The 18,276-nt window shown below is 51.1% G+C and overlaps 1 protein-coding gene across 1 annotated transcript; it reads left to right on the forward strand.

Annotated features, from left to right (window-relative positions):
• ORAI1 (ORAI calcium release-activated calcium modulator 1) lies at positions 1,792–17,029 on the forward strand. The gene is made up of 2 exons (XM_005691414.3): positions 1,792–2,534; positions 16,010–17,029. The coding sequence occupies exons 1-2, from the start codon at positions 2,220–2,222 to the stop codon at positions 16,613–16,615; spliced, it is 921 nt and encodes a 306-aa protein (XP_005691471.2). The 5' UTR covers positions 1,792–2,219; the 3' UTR covers positions 16,616–17,029.

Consider the following 18,276-nt stretch of genomic DNA (forward strand, 5'->3'; position numbering starts at 1 on the left):
TTCATGGACAGAGGACTCTATAATCCATGGTGTCACAAAGAGTCAGATACAACTGAGCACACTCATTTGTTGAGGGGCGGGTTGGGGGGCACAAACAGGTCAGTACATAAATACACTAGGTGATTTCAGATACTGTTGTGATCACAACTATCAGGAAAATAAAACAGGGTGAGGTGACATAACATGAAATGGGGCCTACTTTAGAAAAGGAAGGTCCCTCTTTAGAGGTGATATTTGAGCTGAGACACAGATGGCAAGTGAAAGAAGTGACAAGTATAAAGGCCAGCAAAGAAACAAGCCCAGTGGGATGAGATTTCAAATTCCAAGTTCCCTGGTCTTCATAAAAAACAGAGAAAGGTCTCTGGAAGAATTCCAGAGGCTTTTGGGAGGGGGCCTTCAGGTCTGTCCCATAATGTGGGTGAGTGGAGGGGTGCCCTCTAGTGGTGACAAGAGTTAAATTTCACATAGCTGACCTGGAATGCTGCATGCTTGTGACTTGACTCTGGGATAATTATAAGTTTCACTCATTCTTGTCTCTCCCACACTTATTCATTCAACAGATATTTACTGAGCACTGTGCCAAGCAACCCTCTAGATGCTAGAGTTGTGAAACCAACAGAGACCGTTCTTGCCCTCCTGGAGCCTGATACCCTAGGGAACAGTTCTTACCTCAGTACTCTAGCCCCACTTCACCTCTCCCCTCTATTATTCTGTAGCTAAATTGGCCTCCTAATATTCCAACAGGCAGATATTGTTGCTTCAGAGTCTTTGTTATCTGCTATTCCCTTCCGCCCCAGGAAAGCAGGTCCCTGCTTCTTTGCATTGCTGGTTCAGGTCTCAGCTCAAAAGTGACCAAGTCGGAAAAATGTGAACTTATTTTGTTCGTTGACTGCCTATTCTCTTCACTAATATATAAGAATCCATGAAAGTTACTATTTTCTTGGAATCCCTCAGCCTAACGCTTAATAGATGCGCAGTAAACTTACTGAAGGGGCTTATTATCCTATACCCCAGCTTGTTTGAGAGGATAGTGAACTGTAAGTGAACGAACGGGACAAAACATACCACAAATCTCAGCCCTAAAAAAAAAAAAAAAATGCCGTTGCACACTACCTGTGCCCCCTTTGTCTGCTTTATCTTTCTTTTCTTTTGATCTGCTTTATTTTTCTATGCACTTATCATCTTCTAAACTATTATAACTTACTCCTTGGTGTTTGCGAATCCCTGCTACTAGACTAGAATGTAAGCTTCACGAAGGCAGAGGATTTTGTCCATTTGATTCACTACCCGACCCTCAGTGCCCAGAACAGTGATGGCACCCAGTAGGCGCTCACTTTGGCCACCTGATGCGAACAACGGACTCATCTGAAAAGACCCTGATGCTGGGAAGGATTAAAGGCTGGAGGAGAAGGGAACAGCGGATGAGATGGTTGGATGGCATCACCGACTCAATGGACATGAGTAAACTCCGGGAGTTGGTGATGGACAGGGCTGGTGCGCTGCAGTCCATGGGGTCGCAAAGAGTCGGACACGACTGAGCGACTGAACTGAACTGAACTGAGGCGCTCCATACACAGAATGAATGAACTCTTGTCTACATCACAGTTTGCTGTTTCCTGCAGATCCTAAGTCACCTTATTCCAAGGAGGAAACGGGCTTCAGGAGGCGACCAGAGGTGAATTCAGGTGGGCCGACCCAGGAGTCCGAGCTCTGGGAGAAGGGCCATAAGAGCAGCTGCGGAGATGGGAGGCGCCGGCAGCAGGAACAGAGAGAGGCCTTGGGGCTGAACCGCTTCCAGGAAGAGGCGCGGGCGCTGAAGGCGCCTGGCCAGGGACTGTAGGCGGTACCGTCCGATGAGACGAATCACATGACTCACACTGACCACGCCCACCTCCAATGGGCGGGGCGCATGCAAATTATCCCAGGCGGCGGCCAATCGTGTCGCTCGCCGAGGGTCCGGGCCCGGGGATCCGGGACGCTTGCTTGAGCGCAGGCTCTCGACTCTGCTGCCCCGGGCTTTTGCAAGGCACCGGGGCCCTCTAACTTTGTGCTGTAGTCGCTTCTTCGAGCTATTTGTTTTTGGCGGCCAGCCGGCTGAGGCCGGACCCGCGCTGGGGCCAGGCGGCGGCTTCCTCAAGCGGAGGCGGAGGTGCGGCGCGGGGTGGGGGCCACTGCCCTAGCAGGCGCCCGGGCCGGCCCGCGCCTTTGCAGCGTGCTCCATGCATCCGGAGCCCGCCCCGCCCCCGAGCAGCAACAGCCCCGAGCTTCCCCTCAGCGGCGGCAACAGCACCAGCGGCAGCCGCCGGAGCCGCCGCCGCAGCGGGGACGGGGAGCCCCCGGGGTCGCCGCCGCCGCCGCCGCCCCCGCCGCCGCCCGCCGTCACCTACCCGGACTGGATCGGCCAAAGTTACTCCGAGGTGATGAGCCTCAACGAGCACTCGATGCAGGCGCTGTCCTGGCGCAAACTCTACTTGAGCCGCGCCAAGCTCAAAGCCTCCAGCCGGACTTCGGCTCTGCTCTCCGGCTTCGCCATGGTGAGCTCTGGCCGCCCTGCCCTGCCCCCTCTCAGATCCTGGCCGCTGCCTCCCACAGCCCCGACGGGGCGCACAGGGGAGCTGGCTGGGAGGGCTAGATGGTCTGAGGGTGAAGGGAAGAGCTGGGAGAAAGCTGTCGTGGACGCTGGGAGGGCCGGAGGTGCTGGACATGAGAGGCGGACAAGTGACACCCGTAGCGGGAGGTTGGGTATCATACAAATGTCCAGGGTTGGGGGGCTCAGATGGGCAAGCTTGATGCGGCGAGGAGAGAGAAACAGCAGGATGCTCAACGTAGATGTAAGAAGAGTCCCAGGCATGTTGAAGTGGAAGGGAAACTGACATAAGTAGTCTGATCTCTTTGGGAGCAGGTGTCAGAAGGTTGGGAGGAGAAGGACCCCTGAGCCATCTCCCTAGTGCCCCCACACTTGAGGCCAGAAGGAATTGGCCAGCTTCCTTTATTATCTAGTAGAGGGGATTTCCTGATACCCTTTCTCCTGTTGTATTTTCCGAGGGCCTCACCTGGGGGTTTGACAACCACTCCCCACCCTCAGTTTCTGCTCCAGAAACTTGCCACTGAGTCACTGGGTGTGGGGGAGGAGGGTGGGACATGTTCCCGTTGAATGGGCTCTTTCTCGATGTTGGGGGTAGGCTTAGTTTCCCTCCTCCGCCCCTACCCCCACCCCCACCTCCTTGTGTGCTGGGTTGGAGTGAGAACCAGCCTCTGGCGGGTGGGGTAGGTGAGGCTGCAGGTTGGGCTGAGAAGTGGCTCTGAGGATGCCTTCAGGCTGGGAATCCTGGAGTCTCCCAGGACAGCTACAGAATAAGTCCTGACCTCAGCATGGATGGGGTCTGCCCCCCCTCCCCCAAGGTTTTTAGCCCAGAGCACTCTTGCCTCACTGGTGAGTGAGCTAAGCTCTTGACCTTGGGGGAGGGAGTGGCCGCACCCTTTGCATTTTCTTGGGAAGGGAGTGTGTCTGGGACTCTCCCTGGGCTCCACAAACTCGTGGGTGATGCAAGAAGTGAGAACCTTTTAGAAGCCCTAAGCAGGCCTAGAGCACCTGGGGCCATGGTGGCAAGACTAGCTGTCTGAGGTAGGGGACGCGCTTTCCTGAGTCTGCCCTGGCTGCCTGTGCAACCTCGGACAAATCCCTCTGTGGGCCTTGATTAATTCCTCAATTGATGAATGAAGGCTGCTTCTCAGGAGTTTCTCTGACTTTAAGCATTTAATCGAGGCCTTCCCTGGTGATCCAGTGGCTAAGACTCCACTCTCCCAATGCAGGGGGCCCAGGTTTGATCCCTGGTCAGGGATCCAACATGCTGCAGCTAAGAGTTCATGTGCCACAACTAAGATGTGGCGCAGCCAAATAAATAATTTTTTCTTTGAAAAAATTTAATCAAGGAAGCCTTTGCAAGGGAAGGATAGAATGTGTGTGTTTGTAAGAAGTGTCACTCTAGTTTTTAGTTTAGGTCTATAGGAAAGGATTCTGTTCCATCAGCCCCAAATTCTAGGAACAGCTGACACTGAGCCAAGCGCCCACCAGGTGCTTTGCACAGTGTAGATGCCCTAACTGACGCACTAAGTCCTCCACTGCGCTTGGAGGTAATTTTGGTATGGGACCTTCCCAAGGCCACACAGCTCTCTTGCTGGAGCAGGATTTGAACCCAGGTTGGCTGGTATGCAGAACTCTCTTGGACACTTATGCAATTTGTGGTGTATGGAGCTCTGAGCCCCGTCTTGCCAGGGACCTCTTAGGACCAGGCCTTGTAGGGAATGAGAAATAGAGCAGAAAAACTTCTCTTGAGCAAAATAAAATGTTACAGTTAGGGGGAAGGGAGTGACAACAGCGGCTGTCAGCTCTTCACAGCAGTGAATTGTTTCAGATGGTGGGGTGCCTGTTCCCATTTCTCTTGGGGTGGTAAATCCATAGCTGCCCAGGCCCCTTCCCATGCCAGGAGCAGTGAGGAGGCAACGGGTGAAGCTTTTCTGCCTTCTTGAGTTGTCTCTTAGAAGCCGGGCCTTCTGATCAGATGTCACCTCCCTCTTCCTCTTGCTAAAAACAGTGTGGGGAAGTCAGGCTGCAGGGGCGGCCTGCGGCACTTGGTGGGCCTTGACTCAACCAGACTGTCTCTTGGGGACCTTTATGCTACCCAGCTCGGGTGGAGAAGGCTTCCTGGCTCCAGCGATGAAATCCCCAAAGTTCTGCCAGCAGGGAAGGCTGAATCCCGTGCCCACTTCCATTCTGGGAAGGCACTTAACGAGAGTATCTGCATCTGCCGCGAGTCTGCAAACAAGGGGGAGAGATGGGGTTTGGGTGGAGAGAAGGGCTCAAGAGGGCAGGTCCGCCTGCACCCCGCCCCCCCACCACAGGCACTCAGCCTTCTGAATGAGCCTCAGAGAGGAAGGGGTGCCATGCAGACAGGTGCTATGGAAACGGAGTGAGCAGGTTTCCTGGACTACTCTCCCTTGGCCTGTGAGTCAGCACAACCAACTTCCTGCCCCCAGAGGGCTTCCTTCTGAGGGACTGGGAAACCCGGAAGAAGTGATATGATGTGACCTTTGATTTCCAAGGGGTAGAGAGTTGGTGAGGTTGCCAGACTCAGCTGCGCACAAGGTGAAATTGAGGGAAGGTCTCCCAGGAGCCTGGAGGGCATGGAGAGACTCCCCTTTCCTGGGTGGAAAGGCCTGGACAGCTGCCCTGATGTGCTGAGGGGATAGGCAATGGGACCTCAGGCAAGTGCCTTTACTCTTTGGGGGCAGTTTTCTCATGTGTACAAAGGAAACACGTATTCTGCTCCTCCATGGACTTGCATGAAGAGTCATTACTAGGTTCACTTGGACCCACAAAGGGTTGAGGAATTGTCAGGATCTGATGATGGACCCTTAGGTGAGCCCTCTCTGGTCTACAGACAAACATCCCACTCCTGATGGAGCTTCTGGAAATAGCACACCTTGTCTGGGTTCAGCATCCAGTCTCTAAAACCAAGGGCCCAGGATGTAGCAGAGGATCAGCAGCCTGCAGGTGCTCCTTGAGCTTAGGGTGCTGTGATTCAGGCCACCCCTGCCTCAGTTTACCTCTCAGCAAGAGGCAGCCAGCCTCGGCCTGACCCTGTCCCCTGGGGGCTATGGCAAGTGCACACGCGCACACACAACAATCTTGGTTTCCTGGGGAGGGCAGCCTGTAATGTTAGCCTAAGCAGAAGATAATTGGGAAGGTCAGCCTGTTGCCATAAACAAAATGCTTTCCATGACCTGGGATCAATTATTTTTGGATTATCTGCCTCCTCAAGTTCTCTGCTTGCCAGCACCCTTTTGTTCCCAGGTTCCAGAGCGGGCTCAGAAGCAGCTTGGCATTTCTCTGAAAATGAGTTGGAAGGAAGGGCTCAAATCATAAGATGTTATTGAGCCTCTGTGACATGTTGGGAGTTCAGGGGGCATGGAGATGAGTAAGAAATTAGTATTACTCCTCATGGTGCTAAGTACTAGTGGTAAATATTACCACTGTTGATTAGGATCTTGGAATAGGTTGACACCTGCTAAGTACTCTCCTTCAACCATGTCTTGTGAGCTTCAGAATGGGGAGTGAGGGTGAGTGCGCAGTGAATGACCTGGCTGAGGTTACCTGGCTGGGAAGCTTCCAGGCCCTGTGACTGTGGTGTGGCCCCACTGCTGCGGGAGAGGAAGCACCAGAGAGAATGATGGAAGGACTGAGTTGGGAGGCTCAAGTATTGTAGAGTGAAATAAAGGACAGAGACCCTGGAGCCAGACTGCTTGAGTGGGATCCAGATCCCGGCTCTGCCGCTTAGAACTGTGCCGCTTAGAGATGCTGGGGAAGTTGCTTAATGTCTCCAGGCCTCAGTTTCCTCAGCTGTGAAATGGGAGTAATAGCAATAACCAACCTCAATGGGTCAGTGTGATGGTTCATTTGTATCTGCAAAGCACTTAAAATATACGTGGTCCAGGTGTGGCAGAAACTCGCTCACCCTTGTTCCCATAATGCTGAGACTACTCTTTTTTGGCCAAGCAGTATGAGGGATCCTAGTTTCCTGACCAGGGATTGAACTCCAGGCCCACGGCATTGAAACTGCTAGGAAATTCCTGGGACTGCTTTTATGAGAGTTAACTGGTTTAGAAGAATGTGATTCCAGCTAAGCCTTAAGGGTGGTAGAGTAGAGCTGAGAAAGAACCCTCTATCAGAGGAGGCATCAGGAGCAAAGTTACAAGGATGAGAAATGATAAGGTCTTAGGGCAGGAAAGGCAGAGAGTCTGGTGTGGCTGGAGTTGAAGCCATGTCCAGGGATAGTAGAGGAAGGTGAATCTTTCCAGACTAGACAGTGCAAGGCCTTCTGATATAGGCAGTGGGGAGCCAGGGAAGACCTTGGAGCAAAAGAGTTCCATGATGAATTTTTTAAATATGTTTATTCATTTATTTATTTATGGCTGAGTTGGGTCTTAGTTGCAGTACACCATGTGGGGTCTCAGTTCCCTGACCAGGGATTAAACCCAAGTCTCCTGCATTTGAAGGCCGATTCTTAACTGCTAGACCGCCAGGGAAGTCCTGTGATGAATTCTTGAATAATGTTGATGATGTTACTATTTACTGAACACCAGGCATGAGCCTGGACCTTTTTTTTTCCCATTCATTTTTTAATCCTCAGAACAGTCCTTAAGGGTATGCACTGTAGGTGAGGAAACTAAAAGGCTCACTGAGGTTGCGATCATCCAGCTAGTAGATTTCAAGCCGTGGTCTGTCTGACTTGGAGCCTTTTCCACTCAATCACCCTCTCGCCACGTTCCATGTAGCTGGCTGAAAACTGGGTCTTCGAAGTCTTACAGATGGATCCTTCTGTAGGCTGAGTCGGTATAAATGGAATTTTGTTAAATGCCCCAAGGGAAAGGCACTCCCTGCCTAGCTGAGAAGCCTTTTGGAAAACTTCACAAGTGCCTGTGCACGTGTCTGGGGTTTTCAGCCAGGGTCTGTGTTGAGCTCTGCTGGTTTCTGGGTCCAGGGCTGGTGAAGGAGAGTTCTAGGGTTTCCCAAGGTGACACTGTGGTAATCAGTGTTGGGAAGGAGTTCCCTTGTAGAAATAAAACTGTGACAGTTTATGGGGCGTCCTTGGTGGTTAAGACTCCGCCCTTCTACTGCAGGGGATGCAGGTTTGATGCCTGGCCAGGGAACTAAGGTCCAACATGCCACGTTCAGTTTAATCGCTCAGTCATGTCCAACTCTTTGTGACCTTATGGACTGCAGCACGCCCGGCTTCCCTGTCCATCACCAGCTCCTGGAGCTTACTCAAACTCATGTCCGTCGAGTCAGTGATGCCATCCAACCATCTCATCCTCTGGGGTCCCCTTCTCCTCCCGCCTTCAGTCTTTCCCGGCATCAGGGTCTTTTCCAATGAGTCAGCTCTTCACATCAGGTGGCCAAAATATTGGAGTTTCAGCTTCAGCATCAGTCCTTCCAATGAATATTCAGGACTGATTTCCTTTAGAATGGACTGGTTGGATCTCCTTGCAGTCCAAGGACATAGTGCTGCCAATAAATTAATTAGTTAATAATATTAATAAAAACTGTGACAGTTTGCATTTTTTAAATTTCTTGGCCAGGCTGTGCAGCATGGGGGATCTTAGTCCCCCAGTCTGGGATTGAACCCATGTCCCCTGCAGTGGAAGCACAGAGGCTTACCCACTGGACCACCAGGAAAGCCCTAAAACTTCTGAGAAAATTTAAACAAGAGCAAGTTTCTCTCTGGTAGAACTTCTCAGGGGGCCTTTAAATATGCTTCCCAGAAGGGAATGCCCCAAGCTGATAGAACCACAAACTCTTCAGAGGAGAATCCTCTGGGACCATGGTTTGACGTTCCTTTTTAGGAGCATTGATCTAACCCAAAATGGGCCACCTTTTTCTGTGAAGTAAATATTTTCAGGTTTGCTGGCCACATGGTCTCAGTGGTAACTACAGGTGTCCCCCTGACTTTTCACAAGATCACTTTACACCTCCTCGATTTTACAGAAGACCTGCATTTGTACCTGTTTTCACTAGCCGAAAAGAAACCCAGAGAGAATTTTTACTTTTACCAAAAAATGGTGAAAGTCGAAAATAGCATGCAGCATTTGGTTTGCAGCTAGCTGTTATAGAGGCAGCATGTGCCCTAAGGGGTAAGACTGATACCACCAAGCTCCTTTCCCAGGAATCACACTCAGCATCTCAGCATCAAGCTGTCAGAGCTCTCAGCTGTGTCTGTGAGCATCAGTGCTTTAATTTCAGTTTATTTGTGCATATGTTCGCAAAATATCTCCTAAGGTAATTGCTCCGTCCCTTTAGGCCATTTCAGCTCGTGAATGGTTTCAGAGATACATTACGGGGGAAACCTGTCCTCAGTTCTGTTCTAGCTTGAAAGCAGTCACTGACCTTAGGCGAGTGAGTGGGCGTGGCTATGTGCTAATAGAACTTCCTTTGCAGAAAGTACATTGCAGGCCAGTTTGGCGACCCCTGGTCTAGGTGATGGTCTCCAACAACACTTTGAGTGCACACCCCACTCAAAATATTGTCAACGTTAGACTTAGTATTCATACACAGATATATGGTAATGTATGATATGAGTTGCTAGTAAAGCGTGAGTATTAAAAGGTACATAGGCGATCCAGTGGTTAAGACCCTGTGCTTCCACTGCCGGAGTTGCGGGTTTGAGCCCTGGTTGGGGAGCTAAGATCCCTCAAGTCACACAGCATGGCCAAAAACTAAAAATTAAAGAAAAAAAAAAAAAAACAAATTATTTTAAGGTACATAGGAACTTCCCTGGTGGTCCAGTGGTTAGGACTCAGCACTTTCACTGCCAGGGCCCAGGTTCAATCCCTGCTTGGGGAACTAAAGTAAGTAAAGACACAATATTGAAAAGTTTAAAGGATGAGCCAAAAAAGGAATGTCATGAGAGTTCTATGGTCTTCTGGTTTCCAATGGATCACATGGGATTGTCTTCAGGCACTTTAGAGACCCTGGGTCAATTCTGACCTTCATTTATTCCTTTAACATTCGTTTCCTGAGGCCCCTGGAGGGACAAGGGACGTGTGGGGAAGCTAGAGAAGCAGGAAAGTAGAAGCAGGAAACCAGACATGTCGTTACATCTTCAGAACGTGTTTGGCAAGTGCAGCAATGGAGGAGCGTTGCTTATCACCATCTGAAAATACCTCCCTACACCTTCAGTGCCTGTCATCCTCCCTGAGGCAGGGATTCTTCCTTCTGTCCTCCTGCTTTCTTTGTCTCCAGCAGAGCCACAAGATCCTCCAAGCACATAGTCAGTTCTCAGGAAAACTTAGAGAAAAAAGTTCTCAGTAAGTTCGTAAGGGCAATTCCCTGGCAGTCCAGTCGTTGGGACTTGGCTCTTGAGCTACTCAGGGTGCAGGTTCGATCCCCGATCAGTGAACTGAGGTCCCATAACCATCACAGCACCACCAAAGGAAAAAAAAAAATTGTCCGTGATTGAATGAATGGCCCCATCCTCACTTGGAGTGCCCTGGAACAGAGGTGACTTGAGAGAGACCAGAGGTGCTCGAAATTAGCCAGAAGAACAGGAAGACTAGGCCTGTTCTCTGATCCCTCCTGCAGCTTCAGCCTGTTAGTGACTCGTGACAAGAAGTGAGTCGCAACCAGCATTTTAATTTTTATTGGAAGAAGAGTGGAATGAAATAGAAAGCAGCCACATCTGTCACGTGTTGTAAGAGTAGACTGGATTAGCATGCTTTAAAGATAATTATTGTTTGGGGAAACTTGTTTCTGTTATAAGTGGGTATGTGTCTATTTATGGAAACCTTTGGAATACTGCGCTGTAGTGGTCAGAAAAGTTTGTAAACTCTTAGAGGAGCCTTCAATCCTCTCTTAATAGATGGTTTGTATCTGAGGTGGGGGCCGCAGGCTCAGACGGCCCTGGGTGACCTGGGGTGACTATGGCTTGGCGGCCCGAGTGATCAGGAGAAGCGCAGGCTGGGGAAGGCAGAGTTATGTCTCCCAGCTGTTGGGCGCCCGGGTCAAGCCAGGCATGGGAGGGCTGCCTCCGAGGGGCCCAGCCTTCTAGGCGCCAGGTGGCAGGGGGTCTCCAGGGAGCCCAGCAGGAGTGAGGAGAGGTGGTTGGCATCCGGGTGTGGTGGGCAGACACCTGGCAAAGCCAGCCAGGCCCTACCCTTCTTGGGATCACAGGCGCCTCTTAGCCCATGGGTGAGGTTTGATGTCCCAGTAGGGGGCGGGGGAGGGAGGCATCGGAGGTCCACGGACCAGGGTGACGTGGGGCTGGTGGTCCCTCACCCCTCCTCACCCTTTAGAACCCATGTGTCCAGGTTTAAGCAGGCCCGTGGCCCGTGGCTGGCTGGGAGCTGTTTATTTTGGGTTAACGGCCCAGCACTCTGGCTATATTTACCTTGCGAAGCTGCTTGCAATCTGATCTGATCTGATCTCTCTGGGACTCAGCTGGGGCCCTGGGAGTCGCCTGCCAGATTCCACGAGGCCCTCCTGGCTTTACCCTCCCTACTCTTGGGGAGATTTCCCAAGTGGGACACATTCTGAAAAAAGCAGTCGTTTTTCTGCTTGTGAACAGTTCTCATCAGGAGACCTGATCCGTGTCAGCCATTCCTTCCCACAGCGCCAGGACATGGAGCTTGGTCCCCCAGGTGGGGACAGTACCTAGAGCCAACCAGTGTGGTCAAGTTCCAGGAACTGTAGGGCCCAGCACAGTTGATGGGGCTTCTTCTGGAGCCCATCCTCCTCCTTGAAGGAGCTCGGTTCACACGCTGAGCTGCCCAGCCTACCTAACCCCCTCCTCCCAGCTTAGGACCTCAGGGGAAGTTCTGGAGTCCCCTGGCCAGGTGTGTCCCAGCAGCTGCAGTGTTCTGGCTCTGGGGCGTGACAAATGGTGTGGCAGCAGTGCTTCCTGTCCCGCTGCGGTGGTCAGCTGTGCTTTGGGGCACACATTCTCCTTCTACCCGGGGTTTCTAGCAGGGACAGCCTTAGAAAGAGGCAGACTGGGTCCAGAGTGGGGCGTCTGAGCCCCTCCCCCTCCCTAGGGGACAGAACGTGGGGTCAGCTCTCACCAGCCTCAGCTGAGGGCGTCCAGGAGCTATTCGTCTTCCACTTTAAGCCCTGTGTTTTTCTTTTTAACTGAGATTTATTGAGTACCTTCTGTGGGCTGGCCCTTTGTTAAAAACATGTCAAGACCTCATTTAATCTCCTTGGTGATTGTCTTAGTCTGTCAGGGCTGCTAAAACAGAATACCATAGCCTGGGTGGCTTATAAACAACAGATATTTATTTCTCACCGTTCAGGAGGCTAGAAGTCTAAGATCAAGTTGCCAACAAATGCAGCATCTGATAAGGGGCTGACTTGCTAGTTCACAGACACTGTCTTACTACTTGCTGTGTTCTCACAGGGCAAGAGTGGTGAGGGGGTCTCTGGGGGTTCTCTTTTATAAGGGTGCTAATCCTATTGCAAGGGTGCCACCCTCATGACCTAATCACCCCAAAGGCCCTACCTCCTAATACCATCACCCTGGGGGTTAGGATTTCAAATATGAATTTAGAGTGTTCACAGACATTCAGTCTGTAGTAGCAGGTGTGAGGAAAATGCTGTTAACCCCTTTGCACACAGGCTTTAGAGCTAAGTGGACTTAAGTATAGATCCTCCGCTCAACAGCAGAATAACGCTTGGGACTGCTGACTTCACCTCTCTGAGCTTCAGTTTCCTCATTTGTGAAAACGTAATAATGGTGTTGCTAATAATCATTGATGGGCTTCCCAGGTGACTCAGTGGTAAAGAATCTGCCTGCCAATGCAGGAGACACAGGAGAGGTGAGTTCAGTCCCTGGGTCAGGAAGATCCCCCAGAGGAGGAAATGGCAACCCACTCCAATATTCTTGCCTGGGAAATCCCGTGGACAGAGGAGCCTGGTGGGCTACAGTCCATGGGGTCACAGAGTCGGTCATGACTGAGCGACTAACACACACACACACACATACATACACATAGCCGATTAACAATGTTGTGATAGTTTCAGGTGTATAGCGGAGTGACTCAGCCATACATATACATGTATCCATCACTGACGCTTTATTTAAGTGTAATATAGATGTATATATGCATGCCAGGTCTTATGCTAAGGGCTTTTATTCATTAATCTGTTTGAATCCTTGTGGCAAGGACTTCACCTCTTCAACCCCTGTGGCATTGAGAGCTTACCAGTGGAGGAGGCAGTTTACTCTTACTGGCTCTCTAGAGGTAGAGATACCAGGTTTAAGGGAACAGATTGGTTACTGTATATGTTGGCATGTTCCCCCTCCCCTCTGCATATAGGCACCCAGCTCTGGGCCCCATGTACCTGATGGGTCTGGACATTTCCAGTGAGTGAAACAATAGCCCGTGGGCCTAGAGCAGCTAAGCAGCTGGCTCTCCTGCTCGTCCTTTCTCCAGTTTCAGCTTCCGGGGCAGCAAGCCAAAACAGGAAGAGGAAGTGCCAGGGGTGGGGAGGAGGCAGGAGGTATGCCCTGCTGGAGGTGCTCCCCCCTTTTCCAGCATGATCAGGCCTGAGGACAGAAACCAGGGAGCCCGGGGTACAGCCCTTAACCCGCCGTGCCCTGATGCCCTAAGTGCTAAGAAATCTCAGCATTGGCCTTAGGCCACCAGTGATCCTAAAAATGGCCCAAATCCTCATGGCGCACTGCCCCAGATTTATGTGAACTTAAAACATTTTACAAACTCCTGGGCTGAGAAGTTTATACAACCATCAATTGTGGGAATTCCAAGACAAAAGTCTGTGAATCCTGTTGAAATTGTCTGAAAAGCCCTATGACTATATATACCTGGGTGTCTTAAGAAATATCCAGTATTTTCACCAGATTCTCAAAGTATCTGACCCCAAATCACCTCTAGATGGTGACCTTAACCTTGCCACATCCCCTCCTTTGTCAGAGACAAAGGGAAGAGTCTTGACCAAGGTCACCCAGGGGGAGGCAGTGGTGATTCTGGAGCCAAAACTCAGGTTTGCCAATTTGGCTTTGGTGTCCTCAGCTCAGGTTGGGGGATAGAAACCCAGCCCAGGCAGGGGGGTTTCATATAGAGATGCTGGGATTGGGAGTGAAGTTTTTTAACTGAATTACAACAATACTAATAAAACTCCTTTTATTGAGGGTTTACTCTAGGCCAGGCACTAAGGATTTGAAGTGAAGTGAAAGTCATGCAATCAGTGTGACTCTTTGAGACCTCATGGACTATTCAGTCCATGGAGTTCTCCAGGCCAGAATACTGGAGTGGGTAGCCTTTCCCTCCTCCAGGGGATCTTCCCAACCCAGGGGTCGAACCCAGATCTCCTACATTGCAGGCAAATTCTTTACCAGCTGAGTCACAGGGAAGCCCAAGAATACTGGAGTGGGGAGCCTATCCCTTCTTCAGCAGATCTTCCCAACCCAGGAATCAAACCAGGTTTGATTGCAGGCAGATTCTTTACCAATTGAGCTGTCAGGGAAGCCCAAGGATTTGATGTGGGATTAATTCAGTCCTCGCAACTCTCTGAGTTATATACTAGTATTCTGTTTTTGTTTTTTTTTAATATTTATTTGTTTGGCTGCACTGAGTCTTAGTTGTGGTGCTCAAGATCTTCAGTCTTCATTGCAACACATGGAATCTTTAGTAGCAGCATGCAGACTGTTGGCATGTGGCACTCGGAATCTAGTTCCCCGACCAGGGATCAAACCCAGTGCCCCTGCATTGGGAGCATGGAGTCTTAGCCACTGGACCACCAGGGAAGTCCCTGGGTTTTTTGTTAGTTCAGCCATGCTGTGCGGCGTGCAGGATCTTTGTTCCCTGACCAGGGATCAAACCTTGACAGTGAAATTGCTGAGTCCTAACCCTGGAGTGCCAGGGAATTGCCCCTATAGTCCTCCTTTTTTTTTCCCCCACAGATGAGGAAACTGAGGCTCAGAAAGTTGAAGGAACTTGCCAGAGTCACAGAGCCTAATAAAGGGCAGAGGAGTCAGGGCTGGAAGCAGGCAGCCTGGCTCCAGAGCCCATGCTCCTAACTACTGCCCCACATTGCCTTTCCAGGCCTCAGAAGGCCGAGGAGGTACAAGAAATGAAAGCAGACAGGGCCAGGTATTACAGATAAGAAAGCTGGAAGGAAGGAGCCCATTCCCTCCCCAGGAGTAAGGAGGGATCAGGGCAGGTATGGAGCTTGTGGGTACATTTTAGCCTCAGACCTCCCCCTTCTGAGCCTGGCACATACACAGCAAACCCTTTATAAAGGGTCATTCTTCTTAATGGTATTGCCATTGGCACTTGCGCCCCAGTCTCTGGCCTCTGCAGGCAGCCCCTGGCAGTGTGCCCACCACCCGCTTCTCCCAGCCCAGGTCTGATGAGCTGGCTTCTTTACATGGGGGTGATTTGCAAGGCCCAGGTGAGAGGAGGTGGGTGGTGGGGCCTGGAGCATGCCCCTGGTAACCCCAGATCCACAGGTCTCCAGGAACTGGGGAGCAGCTAGTACGTCAGCCGTGGGGCTCTGAGCCCAGTGCTGGTGCCGGAGGAGGAGATGGCCCCAGGGCTTGCAGTCTGCACTGCAGCACCCGTCACAGCCCGTCTCTTCTGGGAAGCCTCTCTTGACTCCTTTGTGGTTGGTGCTCTGTGTTCTCAGAAAGGGCCTGGTATGACCTGGGAGGGCCTTCATCTCTTCACCCCACGCCTCCTATTATGCCCAGAGCAAGGCAAGAAGAAACCTCTCCTTGGGGATGGGAGTGTGGCTCCAATAGGGAGGATGCCTTTTTTCATTATTGTAAACTCTTTTTTTAGTCATAGTGATATTTACATACAACTTACCATTTTAACCACTTGTGGTGACTACTATTTGGAGGGTGTTTGTCACGTACTGAAAGTGTTAGTTGCTCAGTTGTGTCCATCTCTTTGGGACTCTCTGGACTATCGCCTGCCAGACTTCTCTGTCCATGAAATTCTCCAGGCAAGATACTGGAGTGCGTTGCCATTTCCTCCTTGAGGGGATCTTCCCGACTCAGGGATCAAATCCAGTTCTCCTGTGTTACAGGCGGATTCTTTACCATCTGAGCCACCAGGGAAGCCCAGTACTAGGAACTCTCATTTAATTGTTAAAATGAGCCTATGAACTGATATGATGTCCCTATTTTACAAATAAAAGTGCTGAGGCTCAGAGAGGTTCAGTGACTTTCCTAAGGATAAACAGCTCAAGAGTAGCAAAACTGGGATTCAAATCCAGGCAGCCTGGCCTCGAGCCTTTTCTCTTTATCAGTATTTTCTGCCATTTCTCAAACCTAAGTGGGTGGGTCTATCATCCCCGTTATACAGATAACAGAAGCTGAGGCTCAGAGAGGCCTCAGAGTGACTTACCCAGGGACCAGAGCCTGATGGGAGGAGAGCCTCTGCGCCGTGACCGTCCTTGTCACTCAGCCCACCTCTCCCTGCTCCTCCCCCCCAGGTGGCAATGGTGGAGGTACAACTGGACGCTGAGCACGACTACCCTCCGGGGCTGCTCATCGCCTTCAGCGCCTGCACCACGGTGCTGGTGGCTGTGCACCTGTTTGCGCTCATGATCAGCACCTGCATCCTGCCCAACATCGAGGCCGTGAGCAACGTGCACAACCTCAACTCGGTCAAGGAGTCGCCTCACGAGCGCATGCACCGCCACATCGAGCTGGCCTGGGCCTTCTCCACCGTCATCGGCACGCTGCTCTTCCTGGCCGAGGTCGTGCTGCTCTGCTGGGTCAAGTTCTTGCCCCTCAAGAAGCAGCCAGACCAGTTGCAGCCCACCAGCAAACCCCCAGCCGGCGAGGCAGCTGCCAACGTCAGCAGCACCGGCGGCATCACCCCAGGCCAGGCCGCCGCCATCGCCTCCACCACCATCATGGTCCCCTTTGGCCTGATCTTTATCGTCTTTGCCGTCCACTTCTACCGCTCACTGGTCAGCCATAAGACGGACCGACAGTTCCAGGAACTCAACGAACTGGCCGAGTTTGCCCGCCTGCAGGACCAGCTAGACCACAGAGGGGACCACCCCCTGACCCCGGGTAGCCACTATGCCTAAGCCTCCCTGGGCTGGGCATTTCAGAGCTTTGGCCTTATGCCCTTCCCCACGACCTTGTCCTGCCCCAGCCTCAAGGACAGCGTGTGCAGGGGGCTGGGCTTTCGTCAGGGGCGGGGGGCAGAAAGTGGAGGAAAGAGGCTTTTTTTTTTTTAAAGAGAAGTTACTGCACTTTGAAACTTTCCTCTAAGAGAATAAGCACTTCCTGTTCTTCCAGCTCCAGGGTCACCTCCTGCTCAGAGGCCACCACCGGGAGCCAGAGTGGGGACAAACGCTCCCTTTGTCCCTCCTCCTCCCCCGAGCAGGTACCACCTGGATGCCTCCTGTTCTTTCCGTCTTGCCCTCCCCCCCGTTCAGCGTCGGTTGTGTGCGTGTGCGCGTGTGTGAACACAGAAATATACTCATAAGGGACACCTCCTCTTGTGTCGTATTTGTTGGGTCTGAACTCCCTGGCGTTTCTCCCAATGGCCCAGTCAGATGAGCCTCTAAGCCAAAAAAAAAAAAAAAAATTTCAACATTTTGGGATATTTCCAACCTATCTGAAAAAGTTGCATGAGCAGTAACTGAAATGTCTATGTAGGCAGTTCTTACCATTCACAGTTGTTCTATTTTATAGTTACAGGACACTGAATTAATTGAATGTCGAACCACTGCTCCTAAGAGAAAGGGGTTAGGTTCCTGCGAGCATCTGGTCACACTTTTTTTTTTTTTTTAGTTTTGTTGTTGTTGTTGATATGAACCATTTTTTAAGTCTTTATTGAATTTGTTACAGTACTGCTTCTGTTTTGGTGTTTTGGCCAGGCAGCATGTGGGATCGATCGAACCTGCACCCACTGTGGGCATTGAAAGGCAAAGTCCTAACTACTGGACCACCAGGGAACTCGATGCATGTTTCTTTTTAAAGACACCTTACTTAAAATATATTTTTTAAAGATACCTTAACATTGAACTTGTCACAACAGCACTGTCACTTATGTGTAACACACACGTATGTTCCCCGTAAGGCATGCCACTCTTCCTGTGCTCCTAACACTGTAAACAGTGCTTCCTTGCTACCCTTGGGGGTCATTTTAATAGTGAAATCACCGACTTTTAAAAGCCCCCAAATATGAGGGCTTTTAAAACCCCAAAACCCTGCCCTCCCTCTGCCCCTCGCCTCTCTCTCCTCTACAAGTGGAGGTGGGTGGTGACCGGGGGGATGTGTCAGCAGCCCCCCGACAGGTGACCAGGTACCACTGGGCACATTTCTACCATGGCGATGCGCCACTGCTGACTCTGGGACGACTGGGAAGGCCTGTGGGGAAGGTGGCTCGGGGCCCCGTCGTCCCCTCATCCCCAGTCGCTAAATAGGCTGTGAAAAGGATAGATGTTTACAGCATGAGTTGAAACTTAAGGCAGAGGGTCACCTTGTTTGACCTCAGCAAGCAGACAGATTTGCAGATACCAAAACTGAATAGTGAGGATGACAATATGTGTTTCCCTCTGAACCATATGCGTTAGTTGCAGATTTCCTTCTAAAATCTAGCACATTCCTCTACATAAGCACAGTTCAGTGATCAAATTCAGGAAACTTGACATTGATGTGATACTGTTATCTGATACAACGTTTTCAATTTTGCTCTTATCCCCATTGTGTCCTCTCTCGCAGTGATTTTTTCGCAGTG

The sequence above is a fragment of the Capra hircus genome, chromosome 17, assembly GCF_001704415.2.
Source record: "Capra hircus breed San Clemente chromosome 17, ASM170441v1, whole genome shotgun sequence".
NCBI lineage: Eukaryota > Metazoa > Chordata > Mammalia > Artiodactyla > Bovidae > Capra > Capra hircus.

Excerpts from the sequence above, each read along its gene's own strand:
- ORAI1 (XM_005691414.3), top strand. The coding sequence starts at position 2,220 with ATGCATCCGGAGCCCGCCCCGCCCCCGAGCAGCAACAGCCCCGAGCTT. Across the intron at positions 2,535-16,009 it reads TGCTCTCCGGCTTCGCCATG|GTGGCAATGGTGGAGGTACA; the intron begins GTGAGCTCTGGC and ends CCTCCCCCCCAG.